General features: G+C 46.3%; 1 protein-coding gene across 5 annotated transcripts in view; it reads right to left on the reverse strand.

Moving 5' to 3' along the window:
- TRAF3IP2 (TRAF3 interacting protein 2) overlaps positions 1-22,845 on the reverse strand; it is a 27,789-nt gene extending 4,944 nt beyond the window's left edge. The window contains exons 1-10 of one of the 5 annotated variants that reach the window (XM_052781277.1): positions 22,405-22,845; positions 21,503-21,857; positions 14,021-14,107; positions 13,015-13,770; positions 9,757-9,943; positions 7,339-7,514; positions 5,815-5,903; positions 3,942-4,010; positions 1,486-1,602; positions 226-300 (exon numbers count right to left, since the gene is read on the reverse strand). In XM_052781277.1, the coding sequence (XP_052637237.1) occupies positions 226-300; positions 1,486-1,602; positions 3,942-4,010; positions 5,815-5,903; positions 7,339-7,514; positions 9,757-9,943; positions 13,015-13,770; positions 14,021-14,036 (1,485 nt within the window). In that variant the 5' untranslated portion in view covers positions 14,037-14,107; positions 21,503-21,857; positions 22,405-22,845. Of the gene's footprint in view, positions 1-225; positions 301-1,485; positions 1,603-3,941; positions 4,011-5,814; positions 5,904-6,349; positions 7,291-7,338; positions 7,515-9,756; positions 9,944-13,014; positions 13,771-14,020; positions 14,108-21,502; positions 21,955-22,404 lie in introns of those variants that run through there. The other 4 variants (XM_052781276.1, XM_052781275.1, XM_052781278.1 and 1 more) reach the window with 4 other exon arrangements.

The following is a 22,845-nucleotide window of genomic DNA, read 5'->3' on the forward strand; positions in this document are numbered from 1 at the left end:
AAATACATTTATGCGCTGATTTATATTGTGGATGAAATGTTTTTTATTTGTATGTACATAAAACTATAAACTTTTAATGTAAAATGTAGCTTTGGAATATTACTAGTGGGATATTAAGAACCAAGAAATTGAGGGCTTGGGTTTTAAGATTTCATCTGGTGCACAGTGATCAAAATAATATGTGCTTAATCGTGTGACAAGTATATATGCATGTATGTATGTTACCTTTTTGGCATTTGGAAAAAGCACAGGGATGAATCTGAAGTTCATACTTCCTTGTTGTATAAACTCGATCTGCATCTAGAATAGAACAAATTGCCAGATTTATTGTAATGACATGTTAATTTTTCTTCACATGCATCTGAATCCTATGCATAAAAACATTTGTCGCTTACTTAAACTGCTCTTCTGTTAACTGACTTGGTCTATTGCTGGTAGACTCGGTATCGTTTTGTTTGGCCACTTAATCTGATTCTTCATTACTACAGAAAGGGTACAGGAAAGATCCATCAACATTTCTTGAGCATTTAGTTCTGTGGTGTGAAATAATTGTGGGTTTAGCTGCAGTTTCAATCCCATGAAATCCATCTAGAACCGATGAAGCTTGACTTGACTAAGGCCCCTGTTCAGTCTCTAACAGGGTGAAAGATTTCAGCCGGAGGCCAGCTCTGTGTCCAAGCTAGGACGCAGCCTGTTCCCCATGTCCCAGCTCCGTGTCTGAGCTGGGACCCAGCCTGTCCCCCGTGTCCCCAGACACAGGCATCCTGGGGGTGGTAAGGACAGCAAAGTGCTGCTGAGAGCTCATTCGTTGGTGACAGCTTCTGAGAAGTCTGACCGCAGGATCAAAGCGGGGAATTGGATGGGTTATAGGTTAAGAAAGGCAGCAAACTGCAAACTGAGGGAGAAAGGATGAGCTTCACGGCTCTGTGGGCTCTTCTGGGCTAAATGTCCATCCTGTGACAGACTGCAGAGATGGGCATCTGTGACCCCCACTGGTGCCCTGCCACCCTGCACTCCCCAGGAGCCCCCCCCCTTTGCAGCTCTGGCCTTCGCTTTGCAATTCCACCTTTCAGCCAGCTTTACTGCTGCCTGAAAAAAGACCTCAGTTACAGGATGGCCGAAGCGATAGGGGCTGGTTTATAGGGAGGAAGGTCAGGCACTGTTAGATAAGATTGTGCTCAGGGCTATATGGCAGGGCAACAATGGCTCAAAAAGGTGAAGGCGGGAAAAAAAAATAGAACAATAAAGAATATGGAGAAACAAGATGAGCATGTTTAATAGGACTTTTCTTCCTTGAACCTCTTAGCAGATGTTAATGAGCATACGGAGCTGATGAGAGGGAGGATTAATGAATTCCAAAGGGGGGTGTTTAACTATGGGGATTAGGGAAAACAAAGCAAAGAACCTGCCATTTGGAGACAGATTTGTCTTTTGAGAAGAAGAGACAGAGTCTTTGTAAAACAGCAAATGCATGTCCTTGCTTACCATCCTGTGGATGTATTTAGTATGTAAGCCGTGTTCATCCCTGTCCAGCTGGGATTCAGCCCCTTCCACATCCTGTTTGTATTTTGGACTGATTGCTATGATTATCATCACCGTCTTCTGTTAGGGAGAAAAGCACTTTTATGAAATTGGGAAACGCAGTGTGTTTGGTAGAGGCAGATCGGAAATCTGCCAGTTTGTGTTTTAAGTGATCTTTATGTTCTTGGCAAACATGAGAGGATCTCATTCATTCTGGCAGGAAATACAGGAGAAGCTCGTACACTCGTTCTCCTCATTATTTCTCGAGATCTCATAATATAGAAATTCTAAATGTCAAGAGATATATTAGCAGCTACCAGTTTACAGTTGGAATCCCTGTAATAAAAAGCTACTTTTTATCAGTGTAGACTGTCTATGTACATACACAGAAAAGTTTTATCTTCAAATTCAGACCTAAATATTTTCCAACAGCTTATGTAAAAGTGCATCTATTTAACCATCTATGGCTTTTTATGCACAAAGCCACTAAAGGCAGCTGTCTATGGAAGCTGCATCTAGGGCTCTCCGCAACAGAAATGACAACTTTTCTTGCTGAGCTTAGCAGCGAAGCGTGCAGAGAGGTGGCTGTGCAGAGGGGTGGGCTGCTGCGGGATGGCCTGGGCAGGTTTAGGGTTACCTAGCAGCTCCGTCCCACCTTGCTGCAGTGGGCTGAAGGCAATGCTCCTCGCCTTGCCGGGACAGACCGGATCCTGCCTGCGGCCTGTTTAATCCCAGGCCCCCACTAAGCTCAGGTTTCCACAGAGGGGCCATCCTTCATATCTGGGAAACGTCTCTCCTCCTTAATGGTGGGCCGGTGAAGAGGCTCAGCAGATGAAAGCCTCCTACTTGTGTTTACCTAGGGCCTGTCTTTCATCCCCACCACATCAGGCTGTGTAAGGCTTCCAAGTCTGTGCCTCATAGTCAGCCTGGCACCTAATTAACTCTTTCCTTCTGTGCAATATCAAGGGAATTTGCCCCACCACAGGGTCAAATACGGTAAGGAGCCATTATCCCTTACACCAACTTAACATACTCCAGAATTACTTTTGCTTGTGCCTGACATGTATGTAAGCACTTACAGATGTTGAGGGTTTGCAGAGACATGCCCGGTTGCACACATCCCCCTGCTTGTGTCCAAGCAGTCCTTTCTTCCTCACACATGTAAAGGTTTTGAAGTTAGAAACTGCCTTTACAGTCAATAGAGGAAAACAAACATTTCTGGGGCAGGCAGTCAGAGAAGGATCCTCATGTGGAGGCAGGGAATTGCTCCCTGCACATATTGGTCTCTCCTACTGACTGTGCAGGAGTCCCAAAGGAGATCTGCCAGGTTGCATTTTAAGTGATAATGATGTTTTTGGCAAAAGCAAATTCACCCTGGCTTCTGATTTCAGTACCTCCATTGCACATAGTGAGCCCAAGCCTAATTTGCCCTGATGAAAGTCCCAGAAGGGATAACTGCATTGCCGCAACAGAGGCCCCAAGCTTGCTCCGCATGCAGTAGTACCATGCCTGCGTGGTAGTGCACCTGAGCCAAGGTGTCCTGCTGGACACCTTTAGGAAACCTGGGTACTGCTGTCTCAGGTGGTTGAGCTTCCTTGCTCAGGTGGGGGAGAGCCCACCACTTTGTCATCCTGTTCCCAAGCCATGGAGATCTGCCCAGAGTCAGAGGCCCAGTGGCTACCCAGCAAGGCACGAATCAAAGGAAGCCACCCCATGATGGCATGTGTCGAGAGACAGAATCGCCAGTTTGTGTCCAGCTGTGCTGGTGTAATGGGACCACTTAGCGTGATCCTGAAGGATATGTGCACTCACTGCTCAGCTGAACTTCAGAGGAAGTTGTTGCTGCGGGGGGCTGTGCTGGCAGCAACATAAATCTCTGTTTTACTGCTTAGATAGATACACAGTGATGAGAGCAAATCTATCATTTGACTAACAGAACACCAATTTCCAGTTTACATATAAGATGGTTTATCCAGCAGAACCCTTTAGTGTTTTAGATAGCAACGTAAAAGCTACAGGTGAGAAGCAGAATGAACATTAGCCACTACTATGCAGCCTGGGATGAAAACCAGATATCATTTTAACCAAGCATAGCTAAACCCCACTATTTAAAAATGAGATGGAGGAGCAACTGGTCCAATGGCAGCTTCAGGCTGAATGTAACAGCCAGCATTGGAATTTGGCAGGAATGCCAGGATTAGCACTTCATTTCTTAAAGAAAGAGCTTTGGGACCATAAGATATGGAAGTGAGTGAGATTTGCCTATGGTCTCTCTGTAAGGCCTCTGCCATTTGTGTAGGGGCAGGGAAGACGATAGTAGGGTCTTGCATTTTGATTCTGCTCCTGTTACTATTAGAATAATTCAACCATTTTCCTCAGGTCACCTCTGCCATGAACAAGGTTAAATTGCCTTTACATACATCACCTAGGTAGCGCTCCATCCACTTAATGATGTCAATACCTCGTACTGTGTCTTCAAATATATCAATCTGCAAGAGAATGAAAACCTGTGGTGAGCATCCTTTCACCTTTCCTCCCCATTTGGTGGCACTGAAAAGGCACCTGCTCTTTTCCCTAGTTTCTAACATGTGTGCCTAATTCCCTTAGGAAAGAAACGTGTGCATGCACAACTTCCCTTTCCCTGCAGTCCGGAGTCGAGCTGGATGGGCACCCCAGGCAGGCGGAGTGGGGCTGCTGCAGGCACACTGCTGGGCTCCCGCTCAGCCGGCCGTTCGACCGGCCACCCTGCCCTGCCAGCTCCCAACTCCCAGGCATTTTTTGCTCAACGGAACAAGAAACAGCCGCTGCCAGCGAACGTTAGATATGCGAAGTTTGCAAAATGGCTTTTTTGCCTCTTTAAACACCTCACGAAGGCGGATGGCTGCCCACCTCTTCTATCTGTGTAGCTGCAAATGTCAACTATTTTCTGGCTGCAAGGTTATATACTCAGTGTCAAGTTTTAGCTTCATATTGAACTAAATTTTCAGGGTGTGTGGTGGGAAGTCAACCAGGTTACTGATACTGGATGCAGTAACCCAGACTTCAGCGACAGCAGAGAGGTGGAGGACTTCAGAGGACTGAATATGACCAACACCACTCAGCTCCCTGCACACTCAGTAAGCCCAGAAACTGGCAATCAATGACTGTGACCAAGGAGTAAGTATTAACTTCTCCAACCTTTTGATAAAAGAGTCATGTTCTGCTCTCAAGTCTTTATTTTTCCCCTTTTGAAAGTAGAGAGAATATTTGTTTCCCTGCTTTGGGACCATTTTGCTATATTTATTATGCTGCAGCAGGCTCCAAGAATTCTTTGTCCAGCAAAGGTGCCATTAATGAGCCTTCTACTCCATACCGCTATGGTGCCCAAAGCTTTCTTATGAATTGGTCATAGTACAGAACTGCTGGATAGAAGTATAATTGCAGTCTCTCGAAAAAATCTTTGATTCATGAAAATAAATAAGCGTGTGCACAGCCCCCCACTGAGTCTCATTCAGTTTAATGATAGCCACTTACTTAAATGCTTTCCTGAACTGAAGCCAGAGTGAAGGTTGAGGGGTCAGATAGCATATGTACTTGAAATAAGAAAATATGAATCAAGATTTTGTTGAACACTGAATCCTAGAGCCTCTGTGGATGGTTCCCTTAGAGAAGGATGTTATGATGAAGCAAACTCATGAGAAGTTAAATGAAAATCTGGATAGCTTATGGGATTAGACAGTAGGACACAGACCTTTTCAGGCTAGTGATTTTAGAATCCCTTTTAAAACTATAACAAAGCAAATGAAACCATGAGATGGGCTGTTTCATTAAGCTGTGTGAAATACACTGATTTTAGATGATTTTTTAGCAGAAAGGTATTCACATCTGAAGAACTAACGATGTAATAGCATCGCAGAAAAAAAGCTGGGATGGGATGAACATGAAAATTGACCTTTTTTAATATTGATATTACAGATCAAATATGAGACAAAGTTAATGGAATAGCTCACAAAACCTCATACTATTGCCCATCTACTGTCTGGTGTCACGAAATGAAATTTTCCAGGGTCATTATTAAAACACATTTCAAAGCATGAAATTCAGTTAAAATATGAGCAAACAAAAAGGCAAATCATTTAAGTTACAGTTTTTAAAGCCAAGGCTAGTTCGTTCTATTTGTATCTTCTTTAACCTACAAAATGTGATGATAAACAGAAAAACATTTAAATGGACAGTGTATCGCCTCTGCTTTTTAAAAAAAATGTCTCTTTTCTCTCCTGGTTGAAAGTCATGTTCTCCGGAAGGAATACTTACAGCAGTTTGAAATCCATTTACAAGCAGGAAGTTCACAAATTTCATGACCTCCACCGCTGCATCCACCGAATAGGTTATAAAGACCTTGCCTAGGAGAGAGAGTCCATATGAATATGTGATGCATTAAAATACACCATTCGGAGGGCGAGACTTTCGCAGCCCTCCTTTTCCACCACACTGCGGGTTCTGCTCACCTACATCTCTTCAGATTATTTACAAAATGGATGCGGGACAGTGCAGTGGCTTGGTGTTGAACTCAACCCCCCGTACAGAAACCTTGCTCTGGATTTAAGCTCCTACCGCCTTGCCGCTGGCAAGCACCCCTGCGGAAGCTGCAGAGGGTAACATCGCTCTGCTGCTCGCCCTGCCCTGCTGCCAGAGCTGCTTCTTCCCCAGCCCTTTGGCGAAGGTGAGGTTGGGCCCTCACCCAGAGCTCGTGCCGCCTGCACCGGCTGCAACCAGCACGGCTTTCCTCCAGACCTCACTGATCTGACTGAGAGCTGGAGGAACCCTCACGCACGCCGTACTGCCTCACCTTAGAGCAGCATTAACCTCCTGTGCAGGCAGGCAGGATGGCTGATGACAGCGATGTTCTCAGCTGTCCTTGCCATCGTGGAAGGAGTTTTCTTACTAACTAAAGAATCATGGGTTTGCAGGTCAGGGTGAGCCAGCTGGCTAATCTAATCCAGCTGTGCGTGTATCACAAATGACACAGTTTTATCCAGTAATTCCTGTATCTAGGACACACTAACTGATAAAGTAGGGTCTATCCAAGAGTGGTATCCGGTGTCATAACTTACTCCTGCGGGCCAGAGAGATGCAAGTCTCTGGATTTGAAAGGTGATGTGCAAAATGAAGAATAAAGGAAAAATCAAAACCTCAGGAGAGATGTGGAGGGTTCTTAGCAATGGTATATCTCACCTGCTAGCCAGCACGCCATTAAGAAGGAAGCCAGCTTTCTGAAACCTTACTTTCCCGTAAGAGTTGAAGGGTGAAAGCGTTTCAGGGGCTGGTGGCAGTGGAAGCACCTCAGCCAGTGCCTGTGCTGCCCTCAGCCCTCCGTGTGGGCTCCCGGCCCAAAGAAGTCCTCTCCACTCACCAGGTCAGGGAGAAACTGAGGTTGAGACTCGACATATTTGTCTGGTTTGGGACAGGCAGAAACACTTTATCCCTAGGGCTTTGTTTGTTATTAGTCTTTTACTGTAAGCTTCAGTGCCTCTGCCTCAAAGGGACATCCTGTTTAGCAAGAAGTACCAAAGCAATCTAAACAGTATTTATTTTTTGTAAACAAAATAACAAATAATTAATGACAATTATGTTTTCAGGATTCAAGGGGATAATTCCATCCCACTAAATACAAATGCTCACACCCTACAGATGTGATGACACTCAGTATTTTCTTTTCTTGTTGTCTTTGTGTCTTAATGTTGTTCCCCCTGCCTTCTCCCCCCCGGAGCTTTCCCACCTAAAGCTGTCAGGCTGCTTTGTAAAATCTTGCACAGAACAAATTTGCTAACCACTTACGCAACTCCTCCGGCAAATTGCTGGTTCTCAGAGTTCCCTTGGCTGCAGGGTTACTGAGAGGTCTCGGGACGGCAGCTGGAGATGGCAAATTGTCAGAAGGACAACAGCATGCTTCATCTGGGCCGCATGCCTTGGGGGGCAGCTGACCATTAGGTAGCTGGTTGTATAGCTGGTTTCTACAAAAAAAGCAAGCGAACATTTAAAAAATATTTATTTTCAGGTAAAATTCAGATTTTTTCTTTCTTTTAATAACATGCTAAGAACTTTATCTGCATATTAGCTAGGAAAAGTTCTTGTAGAAATGCTTAGCTCGGCATTTCTACTTAGTTATTACAGCATCTTTTGAACAGATGATACCTTGGTGACAGTCTGCCACAAGAAGCAGTTTATTGCAGAAGCAGCATTAGCCACAGGAAGTAAATGCACCTCTTAGCTGAAAGCTGTTATGTTTGCAATTAGCAGAAGCAAAGGCTGTTTCTGAGTGAGAAATGTTGTGGATGTTGTTACGCACGCATGGGAGCAGGGTGGCACTTGGGTAACCTCTTTCCATTATCTAAAGGGTGCTTCATCGCACCTCAGGTGCTCTCAGAATGTCCTGTGCAGCACAGGAGGCACAGCGCACGATGGGGATTGGGAAAAATGGGGGTACAAGGGCACTCCACCTCCAGCTCTGGCACAGCTTGGAGCATCTCCAGTTTTGGGCAAAACTCAAGAGTTTTGCTAAAAGGAACAAAGCTAATTTCTTGACCAGCAACAGCAGACCCAATGAGGGTTTCTCATGTCAGGGATCTGCGCTCCAGACCTGCAATAACTTTGCCTAGTGTCTTCTCCATTGTAACAGACAGAAAGGGGTGATTTTAGGAAGCTTAGCAGTTCTTGTCCCACTACACTTTGGCTTCACAGTTTAAGTCAATAGGAAGGGAAATCTATAGAGATTTTTACGTGAGGTGTGCTTTGAAGCTGCTGGGTTGAATCTGTTGGATGAGTGTTAGGTTTCTCTGAGAGCTTTTCCCCACAGAGCAGTGATGTTTAGTCAATCAAGCCCACTCTCTTTTTTTTCTTTGCCTTCCTTAAATGAATGATGACAGGCTGGTCACAGCATGTTTTCTGTTGTCACATTAAGATTTGGTTTATTCATTTCAGTACAGATGTTTTCTGTTACAAAATACTCTATAGGCAAATATTACCAACATATAACTGCTGTTCCTGGAATCAGCATTCAAACACTAGCCACGCAGCCGCAGGACAGACCCCGCATATTATGGATTTCTTTTAGCAGAAGAAAGTACCAAGAAAAGCAACACGTACTTCATCAACGGCCACAAAGAACTACCCTATGGCTAATTTACAGATCTTCCCAAAACTTCACCTTATCTAACAAATGTGCCAAAAATTAGGAGCCTGTTTTTAAATTTTACTACTCCAAAGGATACCCACTATTCCTCAGTATTTTTACATTTTCGTACAAATTCTTCAGTGCAATTATCTCTACTGCAAGTACTGCCTTATCTTGCTGTCACAGCCCCTAACTTTTCGCAGGCCAGAGCAGTGCAGTATTTCAGCTGTTCGTCCTCTTTTGTCCCGCCTATTCACCCAGTTTTCTTCCAAGACCATGTCACGTAAGTGGACATTTTCAAACACAGATACCTGTAAGTTTAGCACCTCTAAAAGTACTGTGGCACTTAAATAAAAATGGTCTGATTTCAGAAGTGCTCGATACCTGAAGCTTCAATTTGTCTTCAAGTAGCTGAGTCTGGAGAAAACCCTGCATGGATAGTATTTCCCATCTGTTAATGACATCCTTATAAGGAGGGAGATATAAAGCCTGGTAAGTTAATATTTGAAAATGAGTCAAAAAGCCCTGGATGAGAAGTGCTAGACAGGGTGGTTTATTACTACATGAAAAATCATAGAAAAGGCTGCAAACTGCAAGGTAGAGATGTATCAGCAATGGATGAGATTTCCTCCCTTTTTCTCTGCACTATGGAAGAGATAAGAAGGAAATGACTGAAGCCAGTGATTGAGGCATCCCAGGCTGGTACAGCGTAAAGCTGAAGACCGCAGTGAGCCACCAAATTGACCTTTGCTCTCGAGCAGGAGAGCTCTAAGGTTTCAGCTAAGATATTTTTCAACCCCTCATCCCTTTAACCTTCAAGCGTTTATCTTCCTTAATGCATGCTTTTCAGGGTGCGCTGTAACAACATATCAGGTATCCGGCTTTGAAGTTCTCTAGGGTAAGGTCAGGCCCCTGTTGGGTGTAAAATAGCAAATAAAGAAAACTACCCAGCATCTCGCATGTACCCCTGCAGCCCAGGCACGCTAACATTACAAGGCTTCAGAATTATTGGTTGAAAGCCCACAAAATCAGATCAGAGGAGCTTCTACCGCGCACAACCCACCCCCCCGAGGCATACTTACGGGAATCGAGGACCAGGGGAGGAGCATGTCCTCTGGGGTGGTCGGTCTCCGGTGCCCTTGGGAGCACGAAGGTTTGAGTAATTTGGGATGACTTGCTGGGCTGGGTGGATAACTCTCATGCAAGGTCCAGGAACAGGAGGAAACGGTTGCGACGTATGTGCAAAATGTTGGTAAGGAGCTCTGCCATCTGGGAGGGTGAGAAAATAAAGGCAGCAACTATCAGTTCAGCCAATACATTTTTGCCTCAGTTTGTGTTTAATCCTTTCCAGGCACGTCCTCCTTCATGTCTTGGGAAACTGAGCAGTTTGGAGGCATTTGCAGGTATCTTGGTCTGAAAGAACCCAGATTAAGGAACATTTTACAGTCTGAAGTTTCCTATTTCCCATTCATATACGGCACGGCTCAGATTCCTGCCCTGGGCTGGGCTGTTGGGTCAACTGACAGTTAAACATTCAGGGCTGCTTTGTCCCTGCACTTACCATGCCTCAGTGGTTTTTGGTGGTTGGTTTTTTTTTTTAAATTTCTTTTTGGCAATAACTTGCGAAAATGAATCATCCCAACGTTCTCATGAAAGCAGATGCAAAATCCTGGAACAAATCAGTTTGCAACACTAAGGCTAAACAGACTGTGATTATTGTAAATGAAAAGAGAAGAAATAATCTCTTGGTTTGTTACTTCACCCTGTATGAATTTTCTGCCTAAGTGACCTTTTAAGGCCTTGCTGCTGCTCCTGTTGCTATCCAGGAGGCTGTAGGGGAAGACCAAAGTTACAATTTTGCTTAAGTAATTCTGAAAAACGTTACTGTTGTTGGCCGCACACATGTAATGCTGTTTAATAACTAACGTACGGTGGAACTGTTGGCATAAACTGAAAGAGAAAGCAATATGTAAGCCGTTTGTTTCTCAAACGGAGAAAACGATTTTTCTTTTTTTTTCAGTCTTTCTGCTTGCAGTGTTCATTAGGCAGCAGCTCTGCGCACTTTCAAGCTGCTGTGCGCAGATCAAAGTCCAGCCTGGCAGGGCTTATTAGCGCTGCATGATTATGGTGTTATGAGCTGGCTCTGAAAGCTGCAGTACTCAAACACTCTTCCTTTCCCCCCCAGACTGTTTTTTTTAAATCCTTTTAGCTATTTTGGGGTACTGCTTTCATTTTCATAGCAGCCATGAGGACTAAAATTTTTTTTTAAAGGGGAGGAAAAAAAAGAAAGACAACAAAGCTTCAATGAAATAGTCCAATTCCAGGAGCCAATACTTTAAAAAAACCCAACTAACCCCAGAATTGCAAAGAGATTCCTGACGAATTTGTTGAGATTGTTTTAGGAGATTTTCCTGCTCCCCCTCTTAACTATTTGCAACAGGACAGGGTGAAAGAGGCTGGGAGAGCAAAATTGAAAGTAAATATGGTTCCTCATGACCAGCTCTAGGGAAGGTGGCTGGGCTCTCGGAGATTCAGTTTGGTTTACAGGTTTTTAGGCCAATGGTTCACCAGCTTCCTTTGGATCTATCTGATGCTACAGTATTTTAATGGATGCAACCACTGCCATTCAGAAGCACAGTATGGCCAGGCATGCATGCCTGCACACACCAACAGCTCCCATATATAAATATCTGAGATAATGGTCCCTGGGCACGTAGCATTGCTGCAAGTATTTCTTTGACTTCAGAAGCAGTTTTGCTGTTGTATCTCAAATAGCAGGTGTCCGGAGCCAGCTTAGAGCCTACGGGCACAATTGCTGTTCCCCAGGAGAGGCGTGTTGCAACACACAAACTGCAGAGCTTTGTTGTGGGTTGCCACTGCCCAACAATTATCTGAAACGCAAGGAGCTGTCAGGAGGTGATTTACGCTGTACCAGGCGTGTGAGAAACAGGAGTACAGTTGCCAGCTTCTTGGTCCTCACCAAATCTGCTCCAGCCATTTCAGTTTATTTTATTCTTTTTGCCCTCTGGATGTGGTTGAAACGGTAGTGATTTTTCTAAAGAAAGGCTTTCAGAGTTCCTGCTTTAAAACAAAATAGCCTCATTCAGTAAATGTCCTACTTCTCACGATGCCAGCGTGTGGAGGAGGTAAATGGAGGTAAACAGTGAGGGGTGTTGTGCAACCAGCTCTTTGTCTGCTTAAAGCTGAATGGAAAGGAGAAGGTATGAAAAGAAAACCAGAGGACATTTTGCAAATGTTCAGCTGTAGACATTGACGAAAGTCCATCTGTAGCCCCTTCCCCTTTACAAAGTCCCAAGATCAGAGGTGAAAACTGAGGCTCTGATACCCTCTCTCTTTCATATACCTAATTATAGCACATTGCTGGAATGACAAAACTCCTTAAACGGATGTAATATAAGTGCTGTGGAGTCAATAGAAGGTTAAAAAAAAAAAAGGGTTATCAGAACAGGCCTACAGCTTTTTATTACAAAGCCAGCCCAAAACAGGTCAGGGTCTCATGAGTCTAATGTAATATAAATTATATTAAAACAATGATATTACTGTTGAATGTTCAAAGCTCACTTCATAACAGATAAAAATCTCAGAGACTGAAAAGGAATACTAATTAATAGCAGGCTGTAAACTGCGTCGTAGTCTCCAAGAGCCAAAACACCCATATTGACGGAGTCACATCAGCGTTCAGTGATACAATCACCAGCAGCTGAGAGGGCTCCATTTTAAGTAATGAGCTTTCATTTCAGCTGACAACAGAAAAAAATGAGGATGATGGATGTCACGCTCTTTTCACATAGAAATAAAACACATGGGTGAGTTTGGTCAGAATGCTGGGAGATACTATTTACAGAGATCAAGGGTAACCGCCCATCCTGATTCTGGCAGGAAATTCTCAACTTTGGGGATCCAAGTGGGAGCAAGGAAATCTATGGAAACAACAGGAATTAAGTTGGTATAGGAGGCTGCTGAATGACTGATGCAAGGAGGAAGGAAATGACTAGAATATGAAATAACAGCAGGGAGAAGGCTGTGTATGCTCAGCATGACCGACAAAGGCTAGTTTCTAGGCAAAATCATTAGCCTTCATTTGATGAGTAACTGTGACCTCTTTAACTTTTTATCTGGCTCAGAGGTTCTGCATCAGAGAGTCTGGCTGCATAACCCGAAAATCTGGAAATATAAAATGGACTGCAAATAGATGTTTAAAAAGGTTAATAATTGCATGCTGTGCATTGCCATTAAGTACAGCAGGAAAACACCAGCTTGGTGAATGATGGCTGTGATACACCCAGAAAACCTCCCGTGGGGTGAGCGGTGCTACTCACATGGGCCCTGGGGGTGCTGCTCTGCCGGGCAGCGGTGCCCAAAGCAGCCGTGGGCTTGCGAGGAGGCATTGGGATGGGGCAAGTGCTGGCACATAGGGCACTGCTGATGCTCAGGTCCAAAAAACTCTCTGGAGATCAGTGGTCCTGGGAGGTCCTGGGGGTTCAGCACAGACACCAGCGGTAAGGGGGGCTCCAGGTGCTTGATGCCCATGACGTCTCGTGACTGGGAGTTGTACCCTGTGTCCACGGTCCCCAGCTCTGCTGGGGGTCTTTTTCCTGAGGGTTGCTGTGACCATGAACTCCCTTGGCTGCTTTCCTCCAGTGAGTCCTTGGGAGCATCAGACAAGCTCTGCTCTGATTTACTGGAGTTGTGCCCGGTGTCAGCTGAAAGCTGTGATCTTGGCTGCATGCCTGGTTTGTCCATAGCTACAAGATGCATCTTGGAGGGAACTACTCCAGCTATTGATTCACCGGGGGAACAGAAGTGTCCATCTCCATCAGGATCAGTATATTTTGACCACAAACTGCTGTCCGGCTCCACGGATGGTGCTGACTGATGATGTGCTGGTGCTCTGCAGAGGCATGATGGATCGGCCACAGGCTGAGGCGTTTGAGCAACACATGGTCTCTGGGACTCCTCATCCTCCATATCCTCTCCAGAAGGCTGCAAAGCCTTTTCCAAGACATGTTCTGGAAATGGGGACCATGGCATGGATTCATCCACTTCAACTGGTATGCTTCGACCTACAAAAGTGCCTGAAAAAGTGGGAGAAGAAACACTGTAGATGGACAGCCGTACAGACAAATGCCTGTCATCAGTCATTACTCAATAACTGTGAGCTGGAATACTGAAGAGCAATATGTATGCTTTATATTGTTTATATTTTTATGTTTTTTAAAAAGACAGGCGGAAAACAGCAAGAAAGGTCTGGCTGAATTTTGGCAAAGCAATAAAGTAGAGGGCTAGCTGGAGTGTGGCTAGCACAGAGTTATAATTTGGACTAACCTGACATAGAGGCCATTTCCAAGTTTTGTAGTTGCAATGGAAACGAGAGTCAGCTGCCTTACTGCAAGGCCAGGATTTTCCAGCAAACTGGAAAACAAGAGAAAGGGCTCTTGTGAACATGGTACAGTTTCACACAGGCAATAATCCTAAAATAACTCTATCTCAGAGCCTGGAAAAGACATACCGGTCAGAGTTCTGGAAATCGCATTGCGCAAAACAGACGTTTTTATGGGATTTCTGGAACTTACTGTTCCTGCTGAGACTGGAGGGGGGAAAAGCACATGAACTGTCTCTCAGAGGTAATTTCTGCACCTGGCAAAAGAGCAGGCTGTTTAGGTCTGGAGGTTTGGCTCAGGCATATTCCAGGGAACAAAATCACTTGCAATTATTTTACTCCGGACCTTCTAATAATAGCTTTACACCGATGCCTCGGATCTAAACTTCACCACACACCTAGCTGAGTAATTTCAACTCCAAATCTTGTTTCCAAGTGTTGCTGCTTATTTTATCAAACCACTTCATCCAGCCTATTACCACATGGCTGTTGTTATTTCAAATTATTGAAAATTAAAAGACAATTTAGAGACATTAGTTACTGTTTGGATTTTTTTTCCCTTCCTTTGGAATTGGCTTGGGCCCAAACATCAAAATTATCACTTCCTTTTGGGGGTGCTGTCAGTAAATTTGGTCCAGCCAAGTGATCCCTGATGATGGATGCCTCTGCTCCACCTTCACTTGGAATGACAGCAGCAGTGACGGGCGAATGCTGAGTGGGCTTTCAGGAAGTGCAGCCATCTTCATCCTCTTATACAGGGGTGCAGTTTGGCTTGCTCCCAGCAAATTTTATCTGTTACCGTGGAGTATAGAAAAACAAGCCCAGTGCTCATAATTTCCCCAGCTGTTTTCCTTCTATCACATTGGAGAAGCTAAAATCCCAAGCAGGAGAGTTATCGGAGAAGAATGGACTAAGCACTCAAGCAACAGGAATGACAACGTTTGAGAACAGGATCTGGCTTGAAAGCCTGGTAAAGAAAGTCAAAATCACAACACATTTGAGGAGCTTTTAGTGATCCAAGGATTTCTCCCAACTTCAGTCACAGTAGCTTGAACAGAAAGGTCAAATGAAGAACATATTCATATGTCCACAGTATTAAAGACAGTTGAACAGGATCACAGAGAGGTATAAGGCAGTGTCCCAACCTTCACCCTGGCTCCCACAGCGATTCTGTGAAAGCAAATGATGTGCCCCATGCTATAGGGCAAGTGTGAGGCTTTCCATTCATGCTGATCAGATCAAATGATATGTATTTCCCACTGAAAGTACCTCTGGCGTAGAAAATTCTGGGTGTAACATTTGCTGGGAAGTAGGATAAAAACTGTGCTTTGCTGCTGGGCTGCAGTGTAAATACTCCTCCTCAGTGTAACTTAAAACCCATCTATGCAGAAGATTTACCATATATTCGTACATATCCTATGGTATAATAAGCACATCCACAGGGAGAGTTATCCTGGGATAATTACAGTGGGATAATTATGCTGGTAAATTTTCCCATGTAGGCAAGTCCTCAGAGCAGCTATTAGTTGCACCAACACAGTGAACAGGCTGCTGCTCTGACAGCTGCAGCCCCCTGCGTGAGCGCGCTGGGTCTGGTGCCAAACCAGCTCCTTCCCATACAAGCACCCAGGCTTGAAATCCTGACGGTCAGCTCACCACCACCACACACTTCTCCCTGCGGTTGCATCGCTTTTCTTGTACGCCACGTCACTAACGCCGGCCCTGCTCGCTGAGTCATGGTTCTCTGACAGTCATAACCGATGTGATGGGAAAGGGAAAACCTCGAGCTCTCATAATCAGCACAGAACTGTGACGGGGACTTGTGCTGCGCTGTCCTGTGCGGTGGTGGCAAAATGTCCCTCACCTGGGACCTTTGGTCAGATGGCAGTTTAAATGATGACTGTCCTGTGGTGGTGACTCACCAGGACAGTACGGTGCAAAGTCAGATTTATGCAAATCAGGGTGTAAAGCTGCCGAGTGGTCCCCTACCAGACTTAGAGAAGAGCCTGTGAAGGTTAGGTGTCAAACTCCCTGCAAGGCATCTGCCTTTCCCTCATCTGAACAGCTTTGTAAACCCGACCCTTGGATCATCTGGCCTTGAAGTGCCTGCTCAGACGTGCTTCGACTTGTAGATATCTCTGTCCGTTTGCTTGTAAGCTGAATGACATGCACTCGAGCAGCACAAATCATATTGCAAAATCTTATCCCCCCCGCCCCGAGCATCTCCAGTGAACTGGTTCCTTGTGCAAAATTCACCCTGTTGTTCACAAAGCACAAGCTCAGCTGTGGGGTACTGGGGTACAGCTCCACCTCTTTAGCCCCACGTGTTGTCTGAGCGTCTCCCCCATTAGATATAATGCCTACCAAACACCCAAACGTGGCTTTTCAGAAATAAATTTGCAAAGCCTCATACACTGAGATGCTTCTTTGATGGTCTCTGAAGTAGTCAGATCAAATTGCTAGAAAACACTTTGAACTCAGATCCTCTGTATTCAACCACCTTTAGTTTAGCACCATGACAGGAAGAACAGATTTCCGCAGAGAAACCGAGAACTCAGTCCAGAACTCAGTGAAGGAAATGGGAATCTCTCTATTGACTTCAGTAGGTTTTGGATTGGATGTCAGATGGGATTTAAAAGTTACTAAATTCCTTTGGAGGCTACAACCTCCAAAGTTTTTGGTCTTTTTTTTTTAGTTCCATTGCTAACATTTGGCTATCTGTGAAACGGATCACGCACAGACTGTGTGGACCTAATGAAAGGCACAATATGGGCAGAAAAAATTCAGACTTGTTTTCTTCAGTTTGTTATTTAGTGTATTTACTCTGCCTTTTGGACAAGGGATATTAAGACTTTATTAAACTTTATTGCAAATGATCAGCTACCAAACTCTTCAAATGGCTTACTTCAGAATAGTTTAAAAAATGCCTTTCCTATTAGTTTAGCCCTCTGAAAGGATAAATACCTCTTTATCTCTCAAATCAATTTAATATTTAAATGACAGCCTTATTTCTTTCCTGTGTAACATGAGCTAAACATTATGAAAATGACTCCAAATATCTAAGTAAAAATAATTTGGTCAGAGAGAAGAAAGACCTGATTCCATCACTTGTGTTTTTACCTGGAAAAGCTTCTAGTTTTTTAAAATATGATTTTGCTTAGACCCTGCTGCAGGATAGCTGAGCAGCGAAAGCTGAGCTTTGATACCCACGCACAGCCCCTGCTCCCGCAGGGCGGAGGTAGGAGGCACTGAGGGGCCGAGGGCTTTGGTGTTAAAACAGACACATCATTAAAAAGGAGAAAAAGTGACTTCATCCTCCTCCTCCCTCAGTAGCTCTGGTTGGAGAGAGAAGCTGTTAAAACAGCAGAGCTCTGTCTGTAGAGATGGCCCTGAGGATAAATTAACCCCAGGACGTGCTGAACACTTTTTTGAGCAATGCTGGCAATGGTATGTGGATGGGAATTCCCAAGAGAAATCCCCACGTTGCTGGAAATGTTACAGATGATTCAGAAACATCCTCCTCCAACAGCAGTGCTTCAAGACATTGTTTCCGCTCTGCTGAAGACCCTCAGCTTTTGGAAAAAGACCCAACGCTGAGCCCATTATCCTGGTATTTTATGTTGCCTTGTACCTCAGAGTTTCATTAGGCTTCCTTTGAATTTTCTAGTTAGCTTATCCTGCAAATATAGTTAGGACACAAAAATTACTTGCTTAGGTCTCCCGTGTTGAAGAATTAGGGTAAAGGATTGCTTCAGCATATTGAAATACCCTCAGAAACCTGTAGCCTGATCCCTTTTCTGGCATGGAAACCGCTGGAGAGCGTAGATCGTGCCCAATCTCATTTCCAAAGACACTGCAGCTTCAAGTCAGATCATGATATTGCCAGAAAGCTTCGAGAATTTAATATCCCCCCTGCACCTGTGACTATGCAGGAGATTACTGATAACCAGCTGGAGCTCTTGCCTATGTTCCTGCTTGTAATAAAGTGAAGAGGCCCTTCCTAAAAGACAGAGCAGCCAGGCCTGGACTGCTCTCAAAAATGTCGAGGGAACTCCTTAAACCACCCTTTCTCCTTCTCTTCCTTCTTCTGCTCATACACCCAGTTCTGCAACATGCATTAATTCAGCAAATAACCTTTCCCGGGTGGGTGCTCAGTGACTCAAGCTCCTGGGAAGAAACCCCATTCCACCTCCCTTGCGAGCCTTCCCACACCTGGAGAGGTTCTCCCGCTGCTCCTGCCAAGGAGCCCGGAGGGAGGCTGCCCAGCCCTCCTGCTCACGGCTGGCCGCTGCTGGCGATGGCCGCTCCCAGGAAGGTGCGGGGAGAGCCTAAATGAAGGGGAACAAATTCTTCTGCAGGTCGGTAGGGACGGGCCTGAGCACCCAAGTTTGAAGCAAGGGCCAAACTCCCCTAAAAAAACATTCGACAGAGGCAAGGGGCTGCCCAGGGAGAGGGAGGGCTCGGGCTCATCTGTGCGGTTTTCTTGCGGCTGATTGCAAAATCCGTCAGGTATTTCATCTGTTTCCCAGCTCCAAGACTTGTCAGGATGCGCTGTCCCAAAACACGCACTAACCATCTATCTGCTTTTGATTAGAAAACTTCTGTTGTGAAGAAACAGAAGAGAGACTCTGCAATGCGAGCATAGCTGCGCTCCCCGTCACTTCCGGAGAGGGGGAAAATATCTTTGCTCTTTTGATCAAAGTTATATTTGTCTACATTGTTAAAAAAGAAAATATTAGGATGAGAAAGAAAGCTCACCTTCCTTGGTGCACAACACACAAGGGAAGGGTTTTTTATTCACCAGTCATGGCATTTCTGAAATGGCACGGGTATAGATTAAGGCAAAGCTGAGTTCACAAGGGGTGGGGATAGACAGGAATTTCTTGATTTCCAAATAATTCCTGTGTACTTTGGCTGAATCCTTTAAAATCCCTGGTGCTGCTGATATCCATCTGCAGGATGGGAGTAAACGGATGCAGAATTTGCAAGCTGCCGTGAGGGTGCACATGTTGAGATTACAACAAATGCTGTTGCCATGGGGTCAGATAAGCGTAAGTGTGTGAGTACACTTGCCTTCAGTGCAGCTTTCCCTACAGAAACACTAGAAAGAAACTTTCCTCAAAAAAACCCAGAGACAAATCCTTCTAGGAAGAGCAAGTGCAAATGTGGGAACTGTTTTGGGTCTATAACCTAAATAAACACAGCCAAGGAAATCCAAGCTCCAGAGTTTCACACTTCACCATGAAGAATTTTGGCTGCTGTCATCGCGGGTGCTTAACCGTCTCCCTTGGGTACCCTCCACAGCGAAGACTAAGGCAACGTGTCACATTCCTAGCCCAGATTTGAAGCCCTCTAGGGCAGGTAATGTTTATTTTTACAACTTCTGGAAAAAGTAGAAAAAGAATATGAAAACAATGTTCCTCTTCCACACTGACTATGTTGCTCTTTTACATATTTTCTGCAGCCATGGCATGAAAGTCTACATACGCTGGGAGAACATAATTCCAACCCTCCCTGCATGGCAAACATCACGTTCCCTTTTGCAGCACTAATGTTGCTTCACTGGGCAATCCATGGTGCAATGGCTAGCATAGACCCGATATTTTTCACCTCTTTAGTGTAGACTTTGATACGCGCGTAATAGGAATGCTAGGCAATAAGTACTATGAAACTCTAAGTGCAACATCCTCTGGAAGGATCCAAACAGGCATCTCACATATAGGCAGCATTCTCTGCTAGGTTTCTAATATTTGTGAAATATAAAAATGTCTGCAATGATCTTAGGCATCCTTAAAAATGCGTTTGTTTTTCAGAGATTGCTTCCCACCTATTTCTGATGCTGATAAAACTCCCATAGGCACTGAATAACCCCCAAACTGGGACATCCCACAGCCCTGGGACGTCTAAAAATGCTGGCACAAAATTGGGGCTAGCTGAGTGGGGTTGGACAGGGGGACCACCCTGAGAGGTGTAAATCTCTCCAGCCTGCTTTCCTATAGCTTCGTGCCTTACACTGGAGCCTCTGGTTCCTAATAAGGGAGAACCTCCAGCATTTTGCGGGGCTGATGTATCCCTCATCCCTAACCGCTCTCCCCGCTCTGCAGCATGAGGGCTGCAGGGTGCGTGGGTGGTGGGAGGGCATGGGGAAGCCCAGGGGACCTGACACGTCTCCCTCGGCTGGTGTGAGAACAGCTTCGCTCACTTGCTTTCATGGAACGTGCAAAAATGTATATCTCTTTCAGACGTGTACCCTCTATCAAACTTCAAAAGTCACTGCTGGGGGTGGAGGGCACAGACAGACACGAACACCATAATTGCACATGCCTTCTTTCCTGCCTTAGAAAGACAAAAAGAAAACCCAACCCCATAAAAAAAAAAAAAAATACAGCATGCTTCAAGACATCGCTGGTGCTCAGCAAGAGCAAGCCCGGCCTCAGAAGCTGACAGCATCGCAGGCAGCAGCAGCACAATCGGCAGATGCTCGCCAGCAGCCAGGGGCATTGGCGAGCGCTCGCTGGGGCACCGGCCCTGCGGCCAGCACCCCTCGCACCCCCGTCTTCGGCGTCACCCGCTGCGGGGCTTGCAGCCCCGTCCGGTGGTGACGGGGCATCACCGCCCGCCTGAGACGGCACGGATGCGGCCAGGCCAAGCCTTGAACAAGCCCGGGACTTGCAGGAAATGGGAATTTCTGGTCTGGTGGCCTGTGGTGGCGGTCGGGGACCAGCAAGCTCAGATCTGCCATTCTCGTTGCCCAGCCAACATTTGCCCTACAAAACCCGAGTCCTGGAACAATCAGTTACTGTGTGAAATGGGAGCGGGTTTTATATGGCTGATTTTACTCTAATTAAAAAGAAGTACTACCGGCTCACTCCCACTGTTTCCATACCAACGCCATGGAGAATGGTGCAAACAGGGTCTATGATCCTGTTTTCTTCATGCTTTCCAGCCACCTCTCTCTCACCAGGTCTGTGGACCTATCCTACACAGCCTTGAGCAGTGCTGCAGGGGGAGGAGAGGAGGGGAGGAGAGGAGAAGAGAGGGGAGAGAAGAGGAGAGGGGAGGAGAGGAGAGGGCCATTGGCCCACAAACCACCTTGAGGCTGCACAGCCGTGCAGGGCGGGAGCGGGAGCGGGCCTGGCTGCCAGGCATTGCCAGGCAGCTACGTAAATAGGCAGAACAACATTTCGACACCAGGTGTATCCATTCCCAGTGTTTACCCCCCAAACCCTCCTGATTTAAAAAAAACACAACAAAACTGCAGTGAAATGGCTGAAACATGTTGTAACCATCTGTGAAACTCGAGAGGAGGGGGGGAAGGGAGCGAGACAACAATTTGAGGGGACCCCCCCCCCCCCGAGAACCAGAAGTGGGTCAACAGCTAATTACAAACAGGGCTCGAGAAAGGCAGCATCTCTGATACTTCTTACCTTGCGGGCGAGGGAGGCTTGCGCTGAGCTGACCGAGGAAAGCGAGAGGGCTGGCGTGCCTCCTGCGCAACCCGTCGCTCTCTTGGCGTGCCCGGGTCTCCTTCCTCGGCCAGCTGGGTGTTTTTTTTTCCTCCTCCTTTTACGACACTCTCCCTGCCTCTCCCAGGTAAGCGGCAGAACTGGCTCTGCAGCAGGAAGTGGAAGAGGCAGGCATGGCACGGCACGGCACGGCACGACGCGGCGGTGGGAGAGCTTCCATGGGGGAGTGACACTTTGAAGCTTAAAACTCTCTCGAAATGCCTGCGTGCGGCTCACCCCCTCTCTCGTAGGAAGCCAGGCTGCCTCTGCGTGAGCCCTGCAGATAAATAACTGTAGGGGAAACCCGGTGTGATTCCTAAACAGTGTGCCTCGTTGGGAAAGTCATCCTTTGCTTTTTAGTCCTCAGTCGCTTACTGTCAATGACAAACGTTAAACCAACTGTGATTCAGACTACTGAAGACAATCACATGATGGGTGTAAGAACTATGTAAAGAACAAAAATAGGATTTCTCGTCTGCTTTTTTCTTTTAGGTTAGACTTCTAGACACTTCCAAGTTTCTCTCTACACCCCCAAGGAACAGAAACTCACTTTTCCTACAAGCTGAAACCCTTACGTATTCGCACAGCTCCTGAAAGCTCAGTAACGCCGGTGCTGATGGCACAGTGCGGTGGGGTTCGAAGAGCCCCGGTAAGCCACGCCGGCCGCTTCGTCGGCACGGTGCCAGGCTCCACAGCGGTGGTCCCCGGCGTGCCTGCTGGACGCAGCTGCGCACCCCAGCCTACAACCGCTTTCCCGACCCCCCCCACTCAGCGCGTTTCCCTGCCAAGAAGCTCTTCCTGATCTTTAGCCTACATTTTCTTACTTTAACCCTAGGAGGAGTCTGGCTTGGCTGCAAGTTGTGCGCAGCTCTTCGTCCTCTAGGCGTCCGTGGGCTGCCACCACATGCTGCCTTAATGCCTGGTCGGCCAGCCGGCGCGCTCAGGGATGTCTAAACCACCCCCGAGCTCCTCGCTCGGGCAGTGCCACCGCTTCTCCTTCCTGCGGCACTGGGGGCGGAGGAGGGAGCCGCCTGCCCGGCATTCCTCCCCCCAAGGACAGGCCCTCTCCGGGTGCCCGCCGCTCCGCCAGCCCCTCTTTCTGGTCATGAGTTGAAGCCGTGACCCAGGCACTAATTTCCTCTTGTCAGGGAATGACTGCCCACATTTCTGGAGGGAAAACTGAAGCAGCTGGGAGCTGCACGTGCCCCCAGCCGAGCACTAAATACTATTTTATCCATGGCAGTGTGGTGACGCCTCGCAGCCTG

This window comes from Harpia harpyja, chromosome 3 (genome assembly GCF_026419915.1).
Source record: "Harpia harpyja isolate bHarHar1 chromosome 3, bHarHar1 primary haplotype, whole genome shotgun sequence".
Lineage (NCBI taxonomy): Eukaryota > Metazoa > Chordata > Aves > Accipitriformes > Accipitridae > Harpia > Harpia harpyja.